General features: G+C 46.2%; 1 protein-coding gene across 31 annotated transcripts in view; it reads left to right on the top strand.

The window, feature by feature from the left end:
- JADE1 (jade family PHD finger 1) overlaps positions 1–21,462 on the top strand; it is a 297,514-nt gene that overhangs the window by 244,605 nt on the left and 31,447 nt on the right. For 4 of the 31 annotated variants that reach the window (XM_039879621.1, XM_039879612.1, XM_039879611.1 and 1 more), the window contains 2 exons: positions 15,129–15,205; positions 15,312–15,365. In XM_039879621.1, coding sequence (XP_039735555.1) covers positions 15,154–15,205; positions 15,312–15,365 — 106 coding nt within the window. In that variant the 5' untranslated portion in view covers positions 15,129–15,153. The other 27 variants (XM_039879633.1, XM_039879618.1, XM_039879616.1 and 24 more) reach the window with 21 other exon arrangements.

Consider the following 21,462-nt stretch of genomic DNA (forward strand, 5'->3'; position numbering starts at 1 on the left):
CGCAGCCCTGGTTCTTGTCACCGCGTCACCACACGTCCAAAATATCCATTGCATCAATTCAAGGGCAGTGAGCAGGGGGTGGAGGGACAGCTTGGCAATTAGAGTCTTCCAAATTGGGTTTCCACTGATCAGACCTTTTACTTACAGCGAGACTGCCTGTAAAGTGTAAAACCCGTCATCGGTGAAATTAGGAAGGAGTTGCATCGGTAGAGCAAAGTACCGATTAACCATGAACTTAAAACGGATTGCAAATTGCAACCTTTGCCACCATCTGCAAATTGTGGGGGTGGGGTCGCTTGGTCTTCGCTGTCTTAAATGAACGTGCAGCGTGTACCCCGGGACTGCAAGTTGCAAAGCCCTTTAGTGCACGTGTGTTGTGCCTGTGAGCGTGTGTTTGTGAGTTGGGGGCTGTTGTTCGGGAGCCAGAGCCAGCAGGCTTTCCGGGTTGTTGGCGCTGGCTTGCAAATGCGGGAGAGGGATGGAATGTGGAATGTTGACCGGGGAACCGAATCCTGTCGGAACGGTCCCATTTGCTGGAGAAATTCGATCCCTTCCACCTCCTTCCCGCTCCCCCCGCCCGCCTGCGGGCAGGAGGCGGGGCCGAGGACGCGGCTGCTGCTCAAAGTGGCGGAGCGCGGCGGCGGGAGGCAGGTGCACGGCACCCGCCAGTGGGGGTGCCTCAACTTCCGCGGGCGTTTAAATAGCCTCTCTCCCCTCCCACCGGTAATAGGTGACCTGGCGGCTGAGGGCGGCGGGGGGGAAGGGGACGGGGAAGACCCGGGAGCGAGCCTCCGCGGCACGTGGGCAGGTGCTGGGTGGCCCCGGGGCCAACTTTTGTAGCCCGCCTCTGGCGTTGGAGGAGAGGCGGCTCCATGTGGAAATGGGGGCGGGCGGCGGCCGAGGCGCCGCTTCCTCGGCCGCGGCCAGAGCGTCACCTAACGGTCCCAGCAGCGCCGCGGGGGCCCGGGGTGAGGGGCGATGGGGGCGAGGACGCCCGGCCCGCCGCGCCCGCGCCGCGGGAGCCCTGCACAAAGCCCCGCGGCGCGGGGGCGACCGCCGCGCCCCCGCCCAGGGAACGGCTCGGAGCCCGCGGCTGTCCCCGCGCCGATTCCGGCGGGCGGCCGCAGGCGTTTGTTTGTTGGTTCCGCGCCGCCTTCCTCGCCGGATGGCTTCCTGTGACAGAGGTGATACACAGTTTCCAGAACTGTCTGGGGGCGAGAGCGGGAGCCGAGCCGGCTCGGGGCTGCTCGCCGGCGCCCCGGCTCCCCGTCTCACGGCCGTTTCTCGCCGAGCGCCCGCCCCAGCCCGAAGGTGCCGCCCGGGAGGGACGCGGGGAGGGGGACGGCGCGGCCTTTTCCAGCGGCGCAAGTGGCTTCTGGACGCGAGGGAGCGTTTGATTTGCAACTGGGGCCGAGCGGATTGGTGCAGCTGGCGGCGGCGGGGCGGGAGGAGCGGCGGCGGCGGCGGCGGGGGGTGGCCACTTTCGAACGGAGAGGGCGGCGGCGGGGACGTCGCTGCGGAGGGAGCGGCGCTTGGTTGCGCCACGAGAAGGTGTCATCACTGCACCGGGGCTAATTCCGGCGGAGGTGCCGGGAGTTACTTTCCCCTCCTCCCGCGCTGTTGTTTCTGTCGCCTCGGGAGGAGGAGCGGGAGGGAGGACGGCGAGGGCGGGAGGGGGCGGCGCCGCGGGCCTGGCGCACCCCAGCGGGCGGCGGGAGCAGCGCGGTGTGCTCCGTGCGGGGCGGCGGCCCAGCTCCCCCCGCGCGGGTCGCCCTTCCGGGGTCCCGGGCCTCTCGCCCCCACACCCCGCACTCGCCCCTCTTCCCAGACCACCCCTCCCCCGCGACCCCAGGGCCCCCGGCCCGCTCTCCCGTCGCTCCCCAGCCCCCCGGGCCCCGGCTTTCCCACCTCGGGCTCCCCCTCCCGGGCGCGCGGGGGCGGCCGCAGCCCCGGCGCCCCGGGAACGCAGCGAGCAAACAAAAAAAGCGGGCGATTTAAACGTGCCTTCGAAACCCGTTAGGAATGCGTTGTCACCCGGAGACCGTTTAAAAGCAGCTTTGCTTGGCTTTCTAGTAACGAGGAGGCGGCCGCCCCACCTCACGTCGGCGGGGACGAGGGTCTGTCGCCCTCTGCTTACCCCGGCCTAGAGGGAATTTAAAATTTCTTGTTAAGTGGTAGCTGCAGTTGAATGACTTAAGACAGCTACGTTTTCAGGAAAGTGGGAGAGAATCTAAGGTTTCCATTAATGGGAATGCTTGCTTGGGGGCTTCTTTCCCAAAGGTTTTTATTAGGTGATCTATTTTTCCTTTTTAGAAAACCCCGCTGTGAACGACTGGCTCTCTAGTTACTTGTAGCTTAAGGCAATACCTTTCAAAGCTAATGAACTAGTTTTAAGATACAGAGAAAATTATTTCCCTGAAAGAAAGCTGATTTAGTGACCCATCAATGGTTAGGGATTACTACAGTAAGTTGCATTTTGATTAAATCGCAGGAGAAAGGAAGCTTTTAGTGTAACGAAACTTAACACTTGATATAATTTGTTGTTGTAGAGCAGGGAGCACATGTTGCTGAGACCGGATATTATATGGCTGACACCTAGCAAATAACTGCAACCCAGAATTTTCATTGTCCTTTTATCCCAAATATTTCTCTCATTTAATGTCACTTACATGACTTTCTGATTGCTTGGTATGTTGCTTTCTTAAGTTTATGTGTTTTTAACATGTGTATATGTCCTGGAATTTTCATCTTCTATGGCTAGGACATGCGCAGTTTTCAGCTATTTAAATGTCATGTTTCCCCATCTCTCCCTTCATCCTTATACCAGCCAGAGATAAAGGGAGTTGCCTAACATGTAGTAGAAGTTGACCTTGATTCCATCTTAAGATCATGCTTGCATAGGCTGCTTTCTAGTAAGAAAAGTTGGATGCGTTGCCCCAGAGATTTTAACTTTGACAAATCCAGACAGATGTTCATTTAAAAGGAAAAAACTATACCGTATTTGTTCCTACTCTATCTTGACAGGTTTTCAGCCTACAAAGGACTGTTTTAATCTTGTCTTAGTTACCAAGGTTGAAAGAGTAAGCTATAAAGGGAAATCAGTGTAAAATGATTAGTGTGCCCGAGAGTGAGACCAGAGAGAAAAAAACTCTTTAGAATTTAAGGAAATGTTATATTTTAGAAATGATTGTTGCTTAGCCCACAGGCTTGGAGAGAAGGATTAACTAAAAAAACTGGGAGGGCTTGATGAGAATAAAAGCAGATCTCCAAGTGTCTCACCTATAGTAGGCACATCATAAATACTGATTTTTGACTTTAAGGAGCCCTTAGTGGCTTAAAGTATTCTTACAGAAGTGGTGTTACATGTACATTGTTGAGACTTAGAAAATACAGAGAAGCAAATAGGACAAATTCCTACCACCGGGAGATCAACTTTGTATCACTTTCCAGATAATTGTCTATGCATATGTGTGCATGTTCTAATCAAAATGAGATCAAACTATACATACAGTTCTGTAGAGAGTCATTGTGTCTCCCCCTCCCCCCAGCTAGCTTGGTAAGTTTTCATCTCATCTATTACTGAGATATACTCAGATTTCCTCAGTTGGCCCCCTTATATAACAGCAGCTTTGTCTAAAACATTGCCTAGTCGAGGATCGTTTATTGCATCGGGTTATTTCCCATAAGTAAATTCGAATCTATAGTAACTTTTTGACGGACCCTCTAACATTGAGGCAAGCCTTTGGAATTAATCATGTCTGGATTTTTAAAAGTTGAACGTTAAAATAGCATTTTATTGTAGCTTGGAAGTATTAGATATGGAGATTCTGTTTGAAAAGCGCGATTTTAAAGAAATTTGCTTGATGTATATAACCACAGACTTGTTGCAAAAAGAATTATCAGCTGTTTGTGTTTCCATACTGAGTTGATTGGAACAGCAAACATCAGTCATCAAACCCTGGAGCATATCCTACATCTACAGGGTTTGTTGAGAGTGATGAGGAGTCATATGAAAATCTCAGAATTCTGCCTTCTGATTTCCTTTAGTATTAAGGGCACCTGTTATAGCATTGTACCTAATGGTTTGTCAAAATTTGCATTATAAACTCAGTTTTCCCATAAAGTTAATAAAACAGACATCCTCTAGAGGAAAACACTACATCTTAGCCAATACATGTTGTTTTTTATTTGGATTGGCATTAAAAACTTCGGCTTGATGAAACTGAGTTTCAGCGGTGTTACACTTTTTTTCCTCCCTCCCTGTCCAAGCCTGAAAGTTAGAACATCGGTACCATACTCAACAATACCTTTTAAAAAATACTAAGGGTTACTTTTCTTGGGAGTTGTCAGTTTCTTATATGCTATCAGAGGCCTGGTAGGAACCCTAATTGGGAAAGTATTTTTAATTCCTGAGACAGTAGGTTGTTTCCTTGCATGTTTTAGTGTTCAGTACTTTTTCTCCATTTTCAAGTTGTTAAAGTACTTTATGTGACCATGTATTTAAAATTTGGACGGCTAATATGTTTATTTTAGTATGTGGATATTTCAGGTTCAGGAAGTTGAGAGACTTAATTGAAAGAGAGTCTGTTGTCATTTGAATGGCGTACTTATACAAAAATATCGGTCTGTTATTGTGAGGGTGCGGATTTTGATATTTTCCCAATTGGTGGGTTCCGATGGAGTTATTCTGAATTTCTAATAACGCAGGAGACTCAGTGGAGGACCTTTTTACCTTTGAGTGAAAGTGCATCGTGTTTCTAAGTTTAGCTAGAGTTGAGTGTTGCGGAGTGGAGAGAAGATGTCGTGTTAAGAGGATATTGATCCTGACTCTGGCCGCGTTTTTGTGGCCTTGTCTAGCCTAAACCTCGGATGATTTCGAAGGATGTCTTTTCTCACTTGAAAGCAACCACCACCACCAAAAATTGCCAGACATGGAATGGAAAGCTTAGTCACTGGTGAAGGGACTGGGTATTTCCATTTTGAATCCTTTATTAACTCTAGACCGGTGTTTTTGATGTGCACGTAGCAAAAACGTTCAAGGACCAGACTTGGTTACTCCACGACGAGTCCAGTATTTACTTTTGATTTTGGTTCTCCAGGTGGAGTCAAGACATAAAGGGGTTGACGACAGTTCAAGTAAGTTCATCTTTAAAACCTTAGGTTCTGTTCCGTTGGGCTTATTTGTTGAATGAATTAAACCACAGTTTTGTCTTGTTTTGAAAGCACTCACAACTGGCAGTAATATATTTTTAATGTTGAGCATTTAATATCTGTGCGAGAGTTTTTATTCATTTGAAACTTTACCAGCTTCTAAGACACTTTCTAAACAGTTATCGTAAGTGAAGATTTCCGTGGTGAGAGTCCAAACTGAAGAGTAAAATGAACATTTGTTTTTGACCCCTTACTCCAGGATAAGGAGCAAGAATTGGCAAGGTTAACAGGTGGCTGGAGTTTGAGCTGTATGGTTTCCTTTCGTTTAGCACAAAATACGCTAAACATCATTTAAGATTTTTCTTGATTACTCATGGTCAGCTTTATGAGTATCGATTATTTCAGTGTTGAGATATAATGGTGCACTTAAGTAGTATAGGCAGAGTACTGGTGGCTTGTAACTTTTTTTAAAGTCTGGGACACTTTGGAGATCTAAAGCTGTGGAACCACTCCCCCAGAGAAACTGAGTGGCACTGAAATTTGATGTCATTTCAGGGACTCGCTGGATACTAAGTGTATCTATCCTTGGATTCCAGTTCCGTGTTTAAATTCCGGTGACTTCTTTTTATAATTTCTGTCTGATCCTTTTATATCACTATTAACCATGAATTGGAGTTAAATCCCTGTCTAGAATAGTTATTTTTCTGTTTGTTGGTTACTGACTTGAAAATCAGATAAGAAGCTTGTTAGAAGTTTTTATAACTTAGTGTATACTGGTCCCAAGTAGAAGCCTCAGGGGTTTTCCTTTGAAAAAAATTCCTGGGTTTCTAGACGTGGCTTTTATTTAAGTTGCTTAGATCCCCTGCCCCACACGGGCCCCCTGCTTTTCCCCTTTTTGATTCTTGCTTGTTCTAGTTAAGAATCTCTTTAGGACTGAGAGTGTCTGATCCTTAACTTTGTAAGCAGTAAGATATTTGTCAGTTGCCGGGGACCTGGTAATTGATTCACATTTCACTAAACATGCATAATGCTGGTTTATAAACATCACTGCCAGTCCATTGGTTTATACAGGGATCAGTAAACTTTTTTTGTAAAGGTCCAGATAGTAATGAACTAATATTTTAGGCTTTGTAGGCCTAATGGTCTCTGTTACAACTGTTCAGCTCTGCTATTGTTAAGCACTGAAGCAATCAGTAGGCAGAAGGTAAATGAATGAACATGGCTATGTTCCAATAAAACTTTATTTACAGACAGTGAAATTTGAATTTTGTGTAATTTCCATGTGTCATGAAATGTTCTTTTGATCCCCCTCCCCAAACCTTTTAAATACGTGAAAAGCATTCTTAGCTCAGGGGCCAGACAGAAACAGCCTGCGAACCTGATTCACAGTGAGACACAGACCTACCTGGCCGCCAGATTGTTTCTGCTGGGGCTGAGTTCCTTTTCTTTTAGGAACCTGAAACAACAAGTCGAAATCAGAAGTTCATTTGATATTAAACAGGGAGGGAGTTGGCTAGTCTGGGGGCTGTCGCACTTAACTCTTCGGTTCTAGGATCTCTTGTGGATGAGGTGTGTAACACAGGACCTTAATTTAAGTACCGAGGAAAGCACACCCAGAAAGTCACACCCTCCAAGGAGGCCAGGCCAAGAAGCCCAGTGAAAGGGAATATGCTTTGTGAAGGGGTTTCCTACAGAAAGCAGTAACCTCCCTCCAAGTAGGGTGGGTAGTGCCTGCTGCGCAGAGGACTCGCGCACCCGCGATAGTGTTCAGGGAACTACCAGCACACTCTTCTTCCGGCTCCATCTTTTGTGTGCTCCACCAGGCAGCATGGCGTTTGCAGCCATCTTTACACCAGCTGGCCAGGAAAGCGTGTTTCCATTTCCAGGTGAACAGACTGTTGGTCACTGATTGCATTTTACTTGTCTGCTTCCTGATAAGTACAGTGCTTGTCCTTAATTTTCTAGATAACTTTTTTCCTGAATCTCAGTAGGTTTCTGGGTGGGGGGTAAGGGGAAGTCCAAGTTCCAGGTACCCATCCACTTTGGGAACTGGTCTTTAGTTCAGCAGCTGGCTTTGCCCTACTACACCTATCCGTGTGTCTTGGCTCATGCAGCTTACCTCTCCAGAATTGAATGTAGTTGCCTTTAAAATTTGGAAAGGTAGGTTAAATTATCTCTGAAATGTTCTCTAGTGCTGCAGTTATGACTTTATGGGCTTCTTTAGGGAAGATTTCCTGTAGACATAATCCATGGGGTGAGACTCTTCAACTTTCAACCCAGAGAATACTGCTTTCCAGACCTTGCTGCTGGGTTGGAGACCATCTTGTGTTTCTGTGGCCGTAGTAATAAGACTTTACATTGTGGTGAAATGTTTGTTTTCATATGTAACTCATGATATGTAAATGAAGTTTTTGTTAAGTGGGCCATCTAGGTCTTCTAATATACACATTGGGAGTCTCTCTTTCTCTCTCCCTCTCTCTCTCTCTCAAAAACAGTACTTTAAATTTTTTGGTGACTTAACATTGTTAGTGGTAACTGATAGTTTCTGACAACCGGCTATAATCAAGGAACAAAGTTCCTCAAAACAGCTGCATTTCAATCTGTGCGCAGTGTAATTGTCATTAGCTGGTTGAGTCTGGTTTCTGCAGAAGCTGCTTTGTATATCCTGTGTAAGAACATCTGGTTTGAGCATTTAAAAATCTTTTAAAATTCCCTTGTAGACACTTCACATTTAATGACTTATTCTTCCAAGGGTGGAATTAGGGGTTGTAGAAGCCTTTCCCATCCTTACCCTTACCTTGGTTCATTCAGAAACCATCTCTCAACACTTGGTTTCTCTAAAGTGTTATTCTTCAATGAATTTTTAGATAATATGTGTGTGCGTGTGTTTGTGTGATACAGATTTGATCTTGGTTCAGAGAACCCAACGCAGAATGGAACACAAACTTCTGATTTTCAGTGAAATGCTTTAGAGAGGACTTTATTTTCATACATTCTGAAGAAATTGGTCTTGCCTTAGTAAATGGTCAAAAAAGTGTGAAAGGACGAATAGGACATATAGGGCAAATAGGCTTTATCTCTCATGAATTCTGACTGAACGGTAGCTCTGTGTGTGTTCAGGAGGGTTCTGAGGTCATGTCTGGGCTTGTGGAAAAGAATGACTTAATATGGGTGGAGGAAATGGCGTGTTTGGTGGCCATCTCTGGAACATTGCTTTTAATATTTTTTTCCCCCCCAAAATAGTACTACTCTTGAAATGGATAGGAAGTTGAGTATTTATTCTTTAAAGGTAGTTTATACCCTGGGTTTTCCTATTGGGGTCAGTTTTTCTGTTCTGATTGTATATATTTTTAATGACCAGGTACTGGCATTGGCTATGCTTATTGCATTTCAAAACTTTTGCATTCGAAGTAAATAATGAATGGGTGATAGTAACATTTTATAGCATTATCTTATTAGTTTTTCTAATTTTGTTCCTTTTGCGCTATTCCATCAGGTTTTCTTTTGAAGCAAGACAAGCCTTTGATACCCATTTTGGGGAGGAAGTGGGATATACAGTTTGTTGACTGCTGCTCATTTTAGGCCGGTATTTTGAGAGGGGCCGAGAGGTTGCCCCCGCCCCCAGGATCTTCTATATATGGCGAGGATCAGGGAAGAAAGGTTTTGGATCTTAAATCTTTTCAAGGTGTAGTACAAGGTATAGGATCATGGTGAAAAATAAAAATTTTATAAAAGGTCGTAAACAGAAGTAGAAGTTCCCAATCTATTCTATCTAGAACACTTTGGTCACATTTCTCTGAAATAAACGTATTAACCTTAAAATTCTTCCAGAAATTTTTCATGATTATGCAAGCAATGGTGTATGTATTCTCTTCCCTTCTCCCTTTTATATATAAATGGGCCTGTGTTTCAGGGTTTTTTTTGCCTGCAGTTTGCCTGCATTTGTTTCTTAATATGTCTTTGGCATCTGTCCATATCTGAGCATATAGATCTAAAAGAAAGGAATTCTGAGTCGATGGAAATAGGGATAGAAGCTCAAGATTGGAGGCCATGGTGACTGACTGCCTTTATTGTTTGAGTGTGAATTCATTTACTTCCCTGTCAAGGGAAGTTAAAAGAAATAACATTCCAAATAAATGATTGGAATGTTTTGTTGTAGCTGCTTTTCAGTTGCTGACTCTAATTGAGTCAACAATTACAGAGACCTGGGAGGGGTTTAATAGATTGTTTTAGAGCTCATAAGTGGGGATTGGATTATTTATAAGTTGGCAAATGGTTGCTGCTTGTGATTCATTTAGAACTACTCAAATTTATAAATTCCTTAAAGTCTCGAAAAATACTTTTATTGACTTTTAAAGTCTGAGTTTAAAAATAACTTATAAAGAATTTACAGTGAACTAATGTGTTATAGCACTTGGGCCTTATTAGTAAAGTTCATGGGAATAAATATTGATTATCTGGTCAGTTCTTAACAGTCTTTTTTGGGAGAGGTGGTTGTTTATTGCTAATATAAATTCTTTCCCACTGAATATTTTTAAGTATGACACTTTTGCAAAGGCTTACCTATAGTAGCTTGGGCAGCATTTTCTTTAAACGAATTTTGAGGATTTGACATTATAAAGGACACATTTCTGAAAGTTCCTTTTTTGGGGGGCTTGATATATTTAGACAAGGTTAAAACTTTAACATTTAAGATCTAAGCAGTGTGTCATTTAAATCAAATCTATGACTTTTTTTTTTTTTTCAACCAGATATAACCCTTTGGTTAAAGTGAGAAAAACTGGATTTGAATTATAGTCACATAAGTATTTTTAGACTCTGAAGCACATATAAATTAGATAATGTTGCCAATTTGAAAACTTCCTATTTAGGCAATTAATGTTTGCTTTAAAAACCGAGGTAAGAAACCAGCTGGACTTCTTCACATTCACTTAGGCACAGGAAATTACTGTGCAGCATAGGTCATTATATTTGGGTTCTTTGTTACATTGAATACTTTATACTTATACTCCGTAGGGGACAAGAAGGTGACTTATTAAGAAAATGTAAATCTTTTTTTAATGGGAAGGGATTAGTCTGTAATCAATAATTTAGGAATCAAATGATCAATTACATAGTATTTAAAAGTAATATTCAAATTGCGTGAACTGAGCCAACAAAGAAAGGAGTAGTTCATTGCTAAATACTTTTTACGTAAGACCGACCCTTCAGTATCTTGAAATACATTCTTTAACATACGTTTTTATATTACACATTTTCTAAATATATTTTTAATATAGTACATTTAGATATTAGATTATTAACTTCCACAGAGAACGGAAGGACGCCAATAAATTTGAAAACAAGGTAATGGAAGTTACTCCAGTTAAAGGTCAATTAGATATTAAAATGAAAGCGTCTTCCAAGTGCACATAGGGTACAGTTTATGTATGGGAACTCAGTCATCCATCCAAAGGTTATTTCAGTGCACGTCACTGCATTAGTTAATGCATAGGGAAGTATGTAGAGGTCTTCAATTGAGCACCTTCTAGAACTTCTTGAGAGTAAAATGTGTAAGAATGAAAATATAGTAGATGAAATTGATTATTTAGAGGAAGAAACCAGGCTTTCTGCGAATGAGCCATAAGATAATTAAAATCACTAGGGTGTAATTCTTATTACAGCTGTAGAGTTTATGGTCTGATAAATGGCCCCTGTTCCACCACAGAGAGTAATTCTAGAAACTGGACAGTTTGTTTTCCTCAAATGGGTCCCTCTTTCCCAGGAATTGCATTGAATAAACATCCTCAAATTCTTAATCATCTTACTCTTTTGTAAAAGCCCCTGTCTCCTTGTCCCTGAGGCCATTTCTCATTCTTTCTTAGTTAGACTTGCACACCAGTCATCCTCCCTGGGACCACACCCTGGTCACTGTACTTGTTCATTTGCAAATTCCTGAGCCACTTTGGGAATCAGCTTAGTGCATGCTGATTTCAGTCCAAGGAAACTTGAATGTCAAGGTTTCTGAGTACCTTGCTGTCTCGTGTACATATCGTATCCCATGTCCCACCATAATCTGCGAATGATCGTACTGTAACCTTTAGAGCAGTGATTGCCCTGAAGCCACTTGTCTAGCTATTTGCTTACTGCGTCTCCCCCACAGGCCATTCCATATCTCATTTACACTACATCCCTGGCATCCAACTCCATACAGTTTTAATTGAATTAATACATTAGCTAATCCACTACATTTTAACCTATGTGACAGAAGAGATTGAAGGAGAGTGATCTGCATGTAATCTACATTGGGATTTGCTCCAGTGGGTAGGAAGGTATCTGTGCTCCCTGAGGAAATGGTGCTCTGAGCAGCCACCGCAGTGGCTGGTTGTTTTGGCACACCCTTCTCTACAGTGGGTGGGTAAGGAGGAAAGGGCGGAGGAGAAGCATTAGCAGAGGCTGAGAACAGAAATGGGGCCTTTTCAAGGGCCGATGCTTAGCCCAGCGGAGGCAAGCTGGTCATGGGGACAGGTTAAGAGAGATGCTTGGGCAGAGCTGCAGGGACAGGTGGCAGACAACCTGTGTTCTGGCTAGACCCGTTTACAGTGTGGAACAGAGGGAGAGGTTCGCTTAGGGCAGGGGTCCTCAAACCCTGGGCCGTGGACAGGTACCAGTCCGTGGCCTGTTAGGAACCAGGCCGCACAGCAGGAGGTGAGCAGTGGGCAACCGAGCGAAGCTTCGTCTGTATCTGCAGCTGCTCCCAGCGCTGGCATCACCGCCTCGGCCCCACTTCAAATCATCAGGAATTAGATTCTCATGGGAGCACCAGTCCCTGATGCCAAAAAGATTGGGGGACCACTGGCTTAGGGACTAGCTTGATGAGGTCACCTCATAGGGATGTTACAATAATTGGAAGGGGTAAGGAATTGTAGGCATGGAGAATAGAAGGATGGTACTTAAAGCAAACCCGTGGGGTAGTGGGGCGACATGAAGAGGGTATGTTATGAATCGATGAGCCTCGCATTTGGACATAAGATAAGTGATACGTATTAGTAAAGAAATGAGCACATAGTAAAGTCTGGATGTGGAGAGGCTGCTCAGAGTAACATAGTAGATTATATATGTATATAGAGAGTGCTAAATATTATAGTGCTCTGCCCAAAACTGTGGTGCGTCCTTTTCTGGATGCCTCCCCTTTGTTATTCCGGACTCTGCTCAGGATCCTCCCCCGATGTCGTCAGCCCCTGTTCCTAGAGCCTTGTGTGGTCCTGCTGACTCGTCTCCTCGGCTAAACCAGCAGCCTCATGAGGTCAGCGACAGGCACTTCCGTCCTGCACCAGCTACTAGATTAGTGGTCAAATGTCCATGGGCTGCATCTTCTCGCATCTGTCTCTGGAGTGTGGAGCGGCGTTGAATCGCTCTCCCTCACCCTGCCCTCAGCCAGCGGAGTGACCGGAGCGTCCTCTGCTTTCTTGCGCCGGCTCTTCCTGCGGAGACACAGCCGCTGTATTGTATTTCCTAAAGACAGTGACATGAACTTCGATTTCGTGATGATAGTGAGTAACCCCAGGTGAGATAAAGCAGCCTGATGTCAGAGTTTTAAGTACACGAGAGCCACAGAGGAGGACAGCAGGCAAGCCGCGCACTAACCCACACCCAGGCACCGGGTTCCCTGGAGAAGTACGTGCAGCGTTCTCAGCTTGCATCCCTTAAGATCTTTCAGGGTGGGTGAAAATGGAATTCATTAGAAGGAAAATACTGTTTTTATTCTGTTTGCATCATTTTGCTTGAGAGTATTTACGTGTGTTTGGGAGCATCATTCCATTTTGGTCAGTGCTTGCATTTTTCATTTAGTGAGTGACTGTTGAGGTAAGTGCTTTCTCTGGGAGCTGGGAGGAAGGCATTTTGATTCAGAAAATCTCTTCTATTTAGGTAAATTTAAGTTGTCCGAGTCTCTGAGGATGTCGTCAGCATTTGTTTCCGTGTTGGTAGCTGGGGAGTGTACTCGCTCCTCCCCGCAGCTCTCACTCGCGCCCGTACGTGGGGACTGCATTCCCCTCGCTGTGTCTTAGGACCTCACACTGTTACTTTTAAGGAATTCCTCTCCAGGTAGCACTTTCTATTTTTTTTTAAACACTCTTGTGACATAGAGCGTGGGAGCTGCAGCCATTGGAATGAGGGCTGCTGTGCTTCCCTTTCTTCTGTGCAGCGCCTCCTGCTGGGTCTAGAGGGGAGCGGGCTGTGCTTTCTCTAGATGGCTGGAGGAGAAATTCCACTGGGAGCAGTCGGCGGACGTGGTGACGTGGTGACGGGCAGGGAAGGCAATCCTTTCAAGTGGGGAGTGGGCCACAGGTGTCGGTGAGCCCTGGGAGTTTTTGACTGGAGTGAGCCTGCTCCAGGCCAAGTTGTAGGTAGCTGAGTGCGAGAGTGATGGATGAATGGGGCTCTGAAGAAGAGGGCTGGGTGGGTTTCAGGGCCCCACAGTATGAAACCCTGTCCCATAAGACAGTTCCCGACTGAGATCTGGACTCCTGTCCTGGCTCCATCTTGGTAAATTCTTGTAATGTTTTTTGAAAAAAACAATTGTGGGTGAAAAACAATTGTGAACACACACCCACAGACCTTAACTGAGTGAGTGTCCCAAGAAAATATAAAATATTGGAATTATATATTAGGGGCCTGGATTTTCGAATGAATCATATAGGTCTGTTTCGTAGGTGGGGACAGACTGTGTTGTATAATGTGTTTTCTGCTTGTTTTGTCTGCTCTTTTCCAGGTCCATTTAGAGTAGAGCTTTGGGTTTTTAATTTCTATCTTGTTCTAGTACAGTGGTTCTCCAGCTTTTTTCTCTACACCATTCCCATGCGCCACACTTTTGGAAATACACCACATTCTGACGGTGTGGTTCCCAGTGGGGGCGGTTGGGATGCACATTTCTGAGAGGCTGGGCGGATACCTCTGACTTAAAAAAGCCGTCTTCCCCCACTGGGAATCATCGATCTGCGGTGAGAACAGGGCCCTGAGGTGTGTCAGGGTGATCAGTCATTTCAGTTTGGAAAAGCTCTTTTGGATTTGTTCAGAATGTTGCCTTGAACGAGTATTACCTTCCTCCACTGCCCTCTTTCCCAAGTGCAGTCTCTCTGACTTGGGGGGCCGGAAGCTTGTTATCACCAGCTGCCTGGAAGGGGTTGGCAAGGTGGGCCTGGTGTCTGTACAAGCTGATTTCTTAGTTTGCCAGGTTTGGTGGGACTCCTGGAACTTCTTGAAGGAGTTGGGATGAAGTGTAACAAAATTGGATTTGGATTAAAAGCTCCCGCCCAAGTACTTGGGCAAGTGCTGATGAAACCTTATTTGGCTTCAGTTTCCTAATGAATAAAGGAGAAGGGTCTGCCTCAGAATTACGTGCTGTCTGTGGCCCCTTCCATCTTCAGCCATGAATTGCCGAGGAATTGGGGTTGGCTACAGGAGGCCTTTGCAATCCAGTTATTCCATTTGTTTGTTCCTGGAATCTAGGTTATTCGGCGTTTAGGACTATTTCAGTAAAATTTGCCTGAAAAGCATAATTGTACCCAGTGCCGTGTAAACATTCACACATTCAGGCACACAGCCTCCTCCCCACGTCCAGGTGAAATGGGAACCTGTCTGTAGAGGAAGCACAGGTATCATTGCGGATTTTGCCTGCAGTGCTTGCTGCCTATCAGCGGAAGAGACTCCTGGAGTCATTGTGATAATGTCACAGGAATGAGAGGAACCTGGCACCTCTGGGAGACCTAGTGATATGTGACTTCTCTGCCTCTCCCCCTTGTCTTTTTTTTGAACCTGTTCTGTTAATGATTGTACCTAATTATGTATTTTTGAGCTTTTCACTGTTTACCATTAAAATGGTACCTAAAGCCGATTGTTTGCTTTTGTCCGCTGTAAATCCTGGGCTGCCATCTGAAGCACAACTTGATGATTGTGTATTATCATCGTGGGTTAAGTGCTGTCTCATTGCCTTGCAGGCTCCTGCTGTTTCCCGGGGAGATCATGAAACGAGGTCGCCTTCCCAGCAGCAGTGAGGATTCTGACGACAATGGCAGTAAGGCCTGCTTTGTTGTTCTTGGAGCCTACCAGGGTTTGGGTCAGTTTGGAAACATGATTTTTTAATGTAATGCTTTAAATAGCTGAGGCCCTTTGCATATCAGGCAGGTCGGAGGAAGCCGCGGCCTGGAGAAACACATCTGAGCGTGATGCTGCAGGTCTGTAACTAGATCTTTCCGGGGAAGGCTGACTGCGGGCAGGCTTTCCTCAGGCTTCCTGTTTGTTATCCAAGGATGAAGAATCCAGTTTCAAGAGTCACTGGTGTGTCTGTTTTTCCTAAACGTCATTTATGGGATGTCACAGTTGCTCTTTGTGAAAAGGCGCCTAATCGAAGCCAGTTAATTATTAACCGGTTCATCACATGCACGGGGATTGAGGGCGGCCTGCTGTGATGTGAGGACAGTCACTACAGGCTTTTATTTTTAGTACGTGGCCGGTCAGGGCGCCTCACTTGATTTTACCATGACTGCATTTAACGCGACTACCGCCTGCATCTCAGCTCTGGCACCCTCATGTTCTCACGGTGCAGCTGCGAACCAGAAGTTAGCTGGCTTCCAGGCAGTCACAATGAATGCGTATGGAGGAGCTAACAGACCACTCAGGGAGTTCCTCTCAGATGACAAGGACATTTTGTGTGTATCACAGTGCTTGAGCTCCAGCCCATCAGCTGATGTCATACATTGCAGATCAAACTCGGGACAGACACCTTGAAAGAATGCTCGCTCGACTGTGCGATGGCAAAAGTGTCGGGCCTGCTTTCAAGGAACTCCATCTTAGACGTATCTGAGCTCCAGCTCTGATAGAAAGTCCTAGGGCAGCCATGGCGATGTCTGAAGCCCTGTGCAGGCGGATACATGTAGGCACACATTCACAGGTGGGGGGCGGGGGGGGCGCGGCGGGGAGCCTGGGGAGATGGAAGTGGGGCAGGCAGTTCCCCGAGGATGAAATAGTTTTTGAGCAGACAGGGTTGTTTTAGTTTTCTAGTTTACGAGTTTTTAGCAGAGTAAAAGCTGCACATTAGAAAGCAAGGCTTCGCTGCTGTGGGTGGCCACACTGAGCATAGGAGGTCGAGGACCAGAAACGTGAGAACAGAACCCAAAACACAGCGTTTTGGTCGGAGCTTTGGGTTCAGGCATGGAGCAGTGGGAAGTAGAACCAGTGGCTGTGGGAGGGGTGTCGAGTATTTGGGGGTACATGCGAAGGGAGGCTGTGACCAGACTGGGAGGGGTGGGATGGAGGAGCTGAGGGACTTTTGGGCAGACAGTGGGGCTGCTCTTTGGCACAGGGAAGAGTGACCTGGAAGAGGGAGGGAGAGCCGGAGAGGCGGGTTTCGCTTTGATTCCCGGGGGAGGTGGCGGATCTGCGCCCAAGTGCGGGCGTCACGGCCGCCTGTCAGCCTTCGGGGTGCTTTCCGAGCTTCTTAGCACTTGCCAATTTACCTTTCTCTCTAATATTTGCTTAGGCTTTTCACTCCTCAAGGCACAAACATGCTTAGGTATTTCTTTTCTGCCCCTGTGATGTCTATCAAAATGTCCTCAGGAATTATACATACTCAACAAATGCCTGCTGCTTGGTCCAGTACACAGTTTTGCCTTTCAGCAGTTAAAAAAAAAACCTTGCTTTTTGGTCTCAGAATTAATCAAAAGAAGGTTTTATGAATTACCTCCGCATACTAATAATGCCCAATAGGAGGCTAAGAGCCCTGTTTTCGAGCAACAGTTTTACGCTCACTCTACCACCATCACTGCCTCATTTCCTCATTTCTGAGCTGCTTTAGAATAAGTTCTCCTTTCCGAACCAGAGCTGCCCAATGAGATGGAAATGTTCTAATCTAGTGTAGCTGAGGAACTGAATTTTTAAATTTGTTTAAATTTTAATTAATTTAAAAGGCCACCTGTGACTAGTGACTGCCATACTGGACAAGGCCCAGTCTCCTCCTCCTCAGCTGTCCACAGGTCCTCCTAGCCCCAGAGGCCCCTGTATCAGCCAGCTCGGGCTGCTGCAACAAATACCGCACTCTGAGTGGCTTGAATAACATATTTACTTTCTCACAGTTTCAGGTCCAAGGTATCAGCAGGTCCAGAAGTTCAAGGTCCAAGGTATCGGCAGGTCTGCTTTCTTTTGAAGCCTCCCTCCTTGGCTTGCAGAGAGCTACCTTCTTGCTGTGTCTTCACATGGTCTTCTGCACATGTGGTCCCCTGGCTCTCTTCTTATAAGGACCCCAGTGAGATTGGCTCGGGGTCCATTCAAATGACCTCATTTAGCTGAATCATCTCTTTTAAAGGCCCCGTCTCCAAATACATCACTTTCTGAGGCACCCGGGGTCTGGTTTTAGCATATGAATTTTGGGGGATACAGTGCAGCCCATAGCAGCTTTAGAAGACCGAACGCTTCATGTAAACATGCATCCCCCCACCACGAACTCTGGTTAGAAAGGAAGGAGGAAGGGAGCGCCCAGAGTTCCTATGAAAAGTGTGTCCATCAAAACCCAACCTTATCGGTGATGGGCCATTTTCTTCCTCCTCCTTATATGCTCGTGTCTGTGTTGGGGCAGAGGATTAGGTAATTATTTATAAGGGTACTGAGGGATTAACCTGAAGAGACCACAAAGCTGGCTTCTCTTCAGCCCTAGGCTAGACCCGGAAGCCGAAGGTGGTGGTAGAGGACGAGATGGTAGGTGCTAGTCCTTTTGTCATACGGTTGGCTCAGCATAATGGCCGCGTCTTCCATCCAGACCTAATGATCTGGTAATTATGGAGGATGATGATAGCAGTGAGAACCTCAAATGCCAGCCAAGCCTTATAAAACCGTGCGCATATCCACACCCTGGAGCATACCCTGTCCATCTTCTCTGAGGGCAGCTGCTTCACCATGTAGGCCTCTGCCACCTGCCGGCCTGTTTGCATGGCATCCCTCCTTTGGTGGAGGCCCATGGGGGTCGAGTGGGGTACCTTCTGCCCCTGCAGTCAGGTCCCCGGAACAGCCTGTGCCAGCTGAATCTGGGCCCTTGGGAAGGAAGCCCTGCTTGGAAGATGGGCTGGGTCTGTGCAGTGGCTGCTCCCCAGCATCTCCAACCTGCAGCCCTGGCAGAATTCTGGCAGCACCTCCCAGCCCGATGCCGAGCACGTCCAAGTGGAAGAGCGGCAGCTGCAGACGTCAGTGTGGGGCCGTAGTACCAGCCGCAGCCACGCCCGGGCCCGCTGGCCTCTGGTGCTGGAGCCCTTTGCTTTGTTTCTGGCCTGGCCAGCGAACGCCAGTGTGGTATTTACAGTGGGGACAGATGGGCGTTTCCTGTGCCAGTGCAAGCCCTCATCCAGCTGCAGTTGTGGCTGGCGAAGCCTTTCTCCAGGTGCCCTGGAGGCCCAGCCCTGCACCCGGATCGAGTAGCATAGGGGTGTTTGCAGGCTGCGTCTGTAGCTGCTGGGCTCCGGGGACCCCGCTCAGCCAATCTCTGAAGTTGAACACTGTGCCAGGGTGTGGCCAGAGAAACAAGCCCTTCATTTCCTGCTTCTCTACCGAGGATCCTCTGTCCTTAGGGGCTTTGGCAAATGTGGGAATGGGGGCTACCAGCTATTTTCAAATTTTCAGCATTTCCAGAACCTAATGGAGATTGCATTTTGCCCTTCGTAAAGCTGCAGAGGCTTATTAAAACATCAAGTGTCCTTGCTTTTGGCAGGAGTCACATATTGTCATCTCAGGCCAATTAACAGCTCTGATCAGCACCCTCGTTTTTTTTCCTTATAAAAGTTAAGACGAGAATCAAATAGTACATAATGAATACTGTTCATTTGGCAAATTTTTTCAAAACATGGGGCTTTGGCTAAAATGAGGGAGCCAAATATAAATGGTGTTTTTGGTTTTTTGGTTTCTTACAATGCGGTGCCTCAAAGACCCAGAGGGAAAGTGGTTCCTTCACTTTTCACAAAAAGAGAAGCATGCTGATACTTCAACTTGAAAGTTTACCCTAAAGTCGTGGAACAAGGGCTTCCTTGCCCTGCCTAATGTCTTGCGTGTCAGGGCTGTGTTGGCCTCCCTGTGGGGGGCATGTGCCTGTGAGGGTCTGGAGCCAGGTACCTCGTGGAGACGTCGCTGCTCTCCGGTGTTCACACCTGTGCCGGCCCTGACATTTCTGTCCGCTCCAGCTCTCCAGCAGAGCTTGGCTCCGCCTCCTGTCATAACAAATGGGCAGAAGAGAGAGCTGAGTCAAATTCAAACCTACTTATTTTGCACATGGTAATGCAGGTCAGTGAGTAGCAGACATGAAGCTATGTGGGCACTTTTGTTTTTCTTGGCTCTCCCCAGCTTACAGATAAACAATGAGGAGAGACCAACATTTTTAGTGGGTGAAACGTACTTTCAGCTTTGGACCGCCTTCGTGTCTTATTGCATTTAATGGATTCTCTTCCATTTTTTTAAAACGTGTCTTCATTTTCTTGTGTTTGACTGGCTGTGCTTGGTTACCTCCATGCCTGTCCTTGGTGGTTTCTGTTTTGCATAAGAGTTAACTCTGTCTCGGTTCTGTTCCTGTTTGACTATATCTTTAATTTGTTTCTTTTCCCCATCGGTTGCATCTGGTGACACCCCAAGGAGTTGCACAGGAATTCCTCAAATGCAGGAATTTTGGCTCAAATACTGCAGAATGTGTATTGCGCCCATGTCTTCACAAGGCACATGGGTGGCTTTGCCCATTTTCAGGCCCAACTTGTGTTGTGGCTTGACTTTGGCATTGTCAGGCAGAGTATTATCTTGGGCTCAAGGAAGAAGTTCCACAAAATGATCAAGTCTATGGACCGACCTTCCGTGGTCCTTGGACTTGGACCTCACCCAGCAGGAGTGCTGTATGACTGAAACATTTGCGTGTCGTTTGGTTGCAGCTCGGAGTGTATTTAAATGTTGAAACATCCTGGGCCAGTTATTTAAATGTATGTATTGCACATAGGCTGGATTAACACCCTAGAGACACCCACATGTTGTTTTTTAGCCTCTGAAGGGAGAGTCTGAGACACGGGAGATGTGCCGCTTGGTCGGTGATGAGGTCCCTTCGGTGTTTGCACTTCGCGGTGCTGTGCACACCCAGACCACCATTCATTCTGATTTCTGAAGCTCCGGGTGCCGCGCAGCCTGGGACACACTAAGTGTGGGAGGTGTATGCAGTACACACTGGGTTTACTCTCGAGGTTTTTCCTAATTTTAGATCTAGGGCAAGACAGCATGATTGTTTTTAATAGTTCAGAGGAGTGTGTTCGAAATACCTGCCTAACAGGACTGGAAGGTGGGGCTCGGGCTGCCACCTGTGAGCCTTTCAACCTTTTTAATAATGGAAGGTGGGGATGTTAAAATAAAACAAGACTTTTTTTCTCGTTTATTTTTTCATTGTTTATATGGAATAGCTAACATTTTGAAAACAAAAAAACAATGCAGCACCAACCCAGCATAATCTTAGCACATGGGTTTTAAGAGCTTACGCGTGGCTGGTGCTTCAGCTAAAGCGCTGTCTCCCAGTCCTTTTTGGTGTTCGATATATTTTTTTTCCCCTCGCTCAACATACTTTCAAAAAGAGTGTCGTATACCATAGCTTTTTTTTTTTTTTTTACTTAAAAAGGAATGTGGATTACTTTTGTTTGGGTGATATTCTGGGAGCTTCTTGATTACCTGGGAAGCGTCCAGAGAGCATGGCTTGTGGGGACGAGGGCCAGCACGGGAATGTCTGGACACTCGCTTTGAGTCTCTCACCTGTGGATACTCGGAGATGCTTCCAAGACGCAGGTGTTTTCTGATCAGGAGGCAGCGGCCCCACCAGTCTGTCTTTGCATGCATTATTGCTTTATTTTCCTTGAGCTCAAAATCATATCTTTTGATAAGCAAAAGGGGGAGCATGTCCTTGGTAGCTGCCACCTTCAGTTCTTGAGTTACAGTGATGGCTCTTGTTGAGCATGACTATTCTGAATGACACTATATTTTTGTCTACTTTTCAAAAAAAATATTGAGCATCCGCTATGTGCACAAGACTGTATGTTGTCAGTAGTCATCTGTGTCTTGTACTAGTGGCTCTTGACATGGTTTTTGATATGACCAAGTAAACCAGAAGGAAGAGATCGCCAGCAACAAATACCTGCTGCTGGACCCGGAAAGATCCTCTAGTTACCAGCCCACATTCTCACCTGGCTTAGCAGCAAAGTCTAGGTTTTATACAAACCACCTGTGTAAAGTAAAATGGAGCACATTTCTTCCCCTTTATTGTTAGTGGATGATAGA

Source organism: Pteropus medius, unplaced genomic scaffold, assembly GCF_902729225.1.
Source record: "Pteropus medius unplaced genomic scaffold, Ma_sr-lr_union100, whole genome shotgun sequence".
Taxonomy (NCBI): domain Eukaryota; kingdom Metazoa; phylum Chordata; class Mammalia; order Chiroptera; family Pteropodidae; genus Pteropus; species Pteropus medius.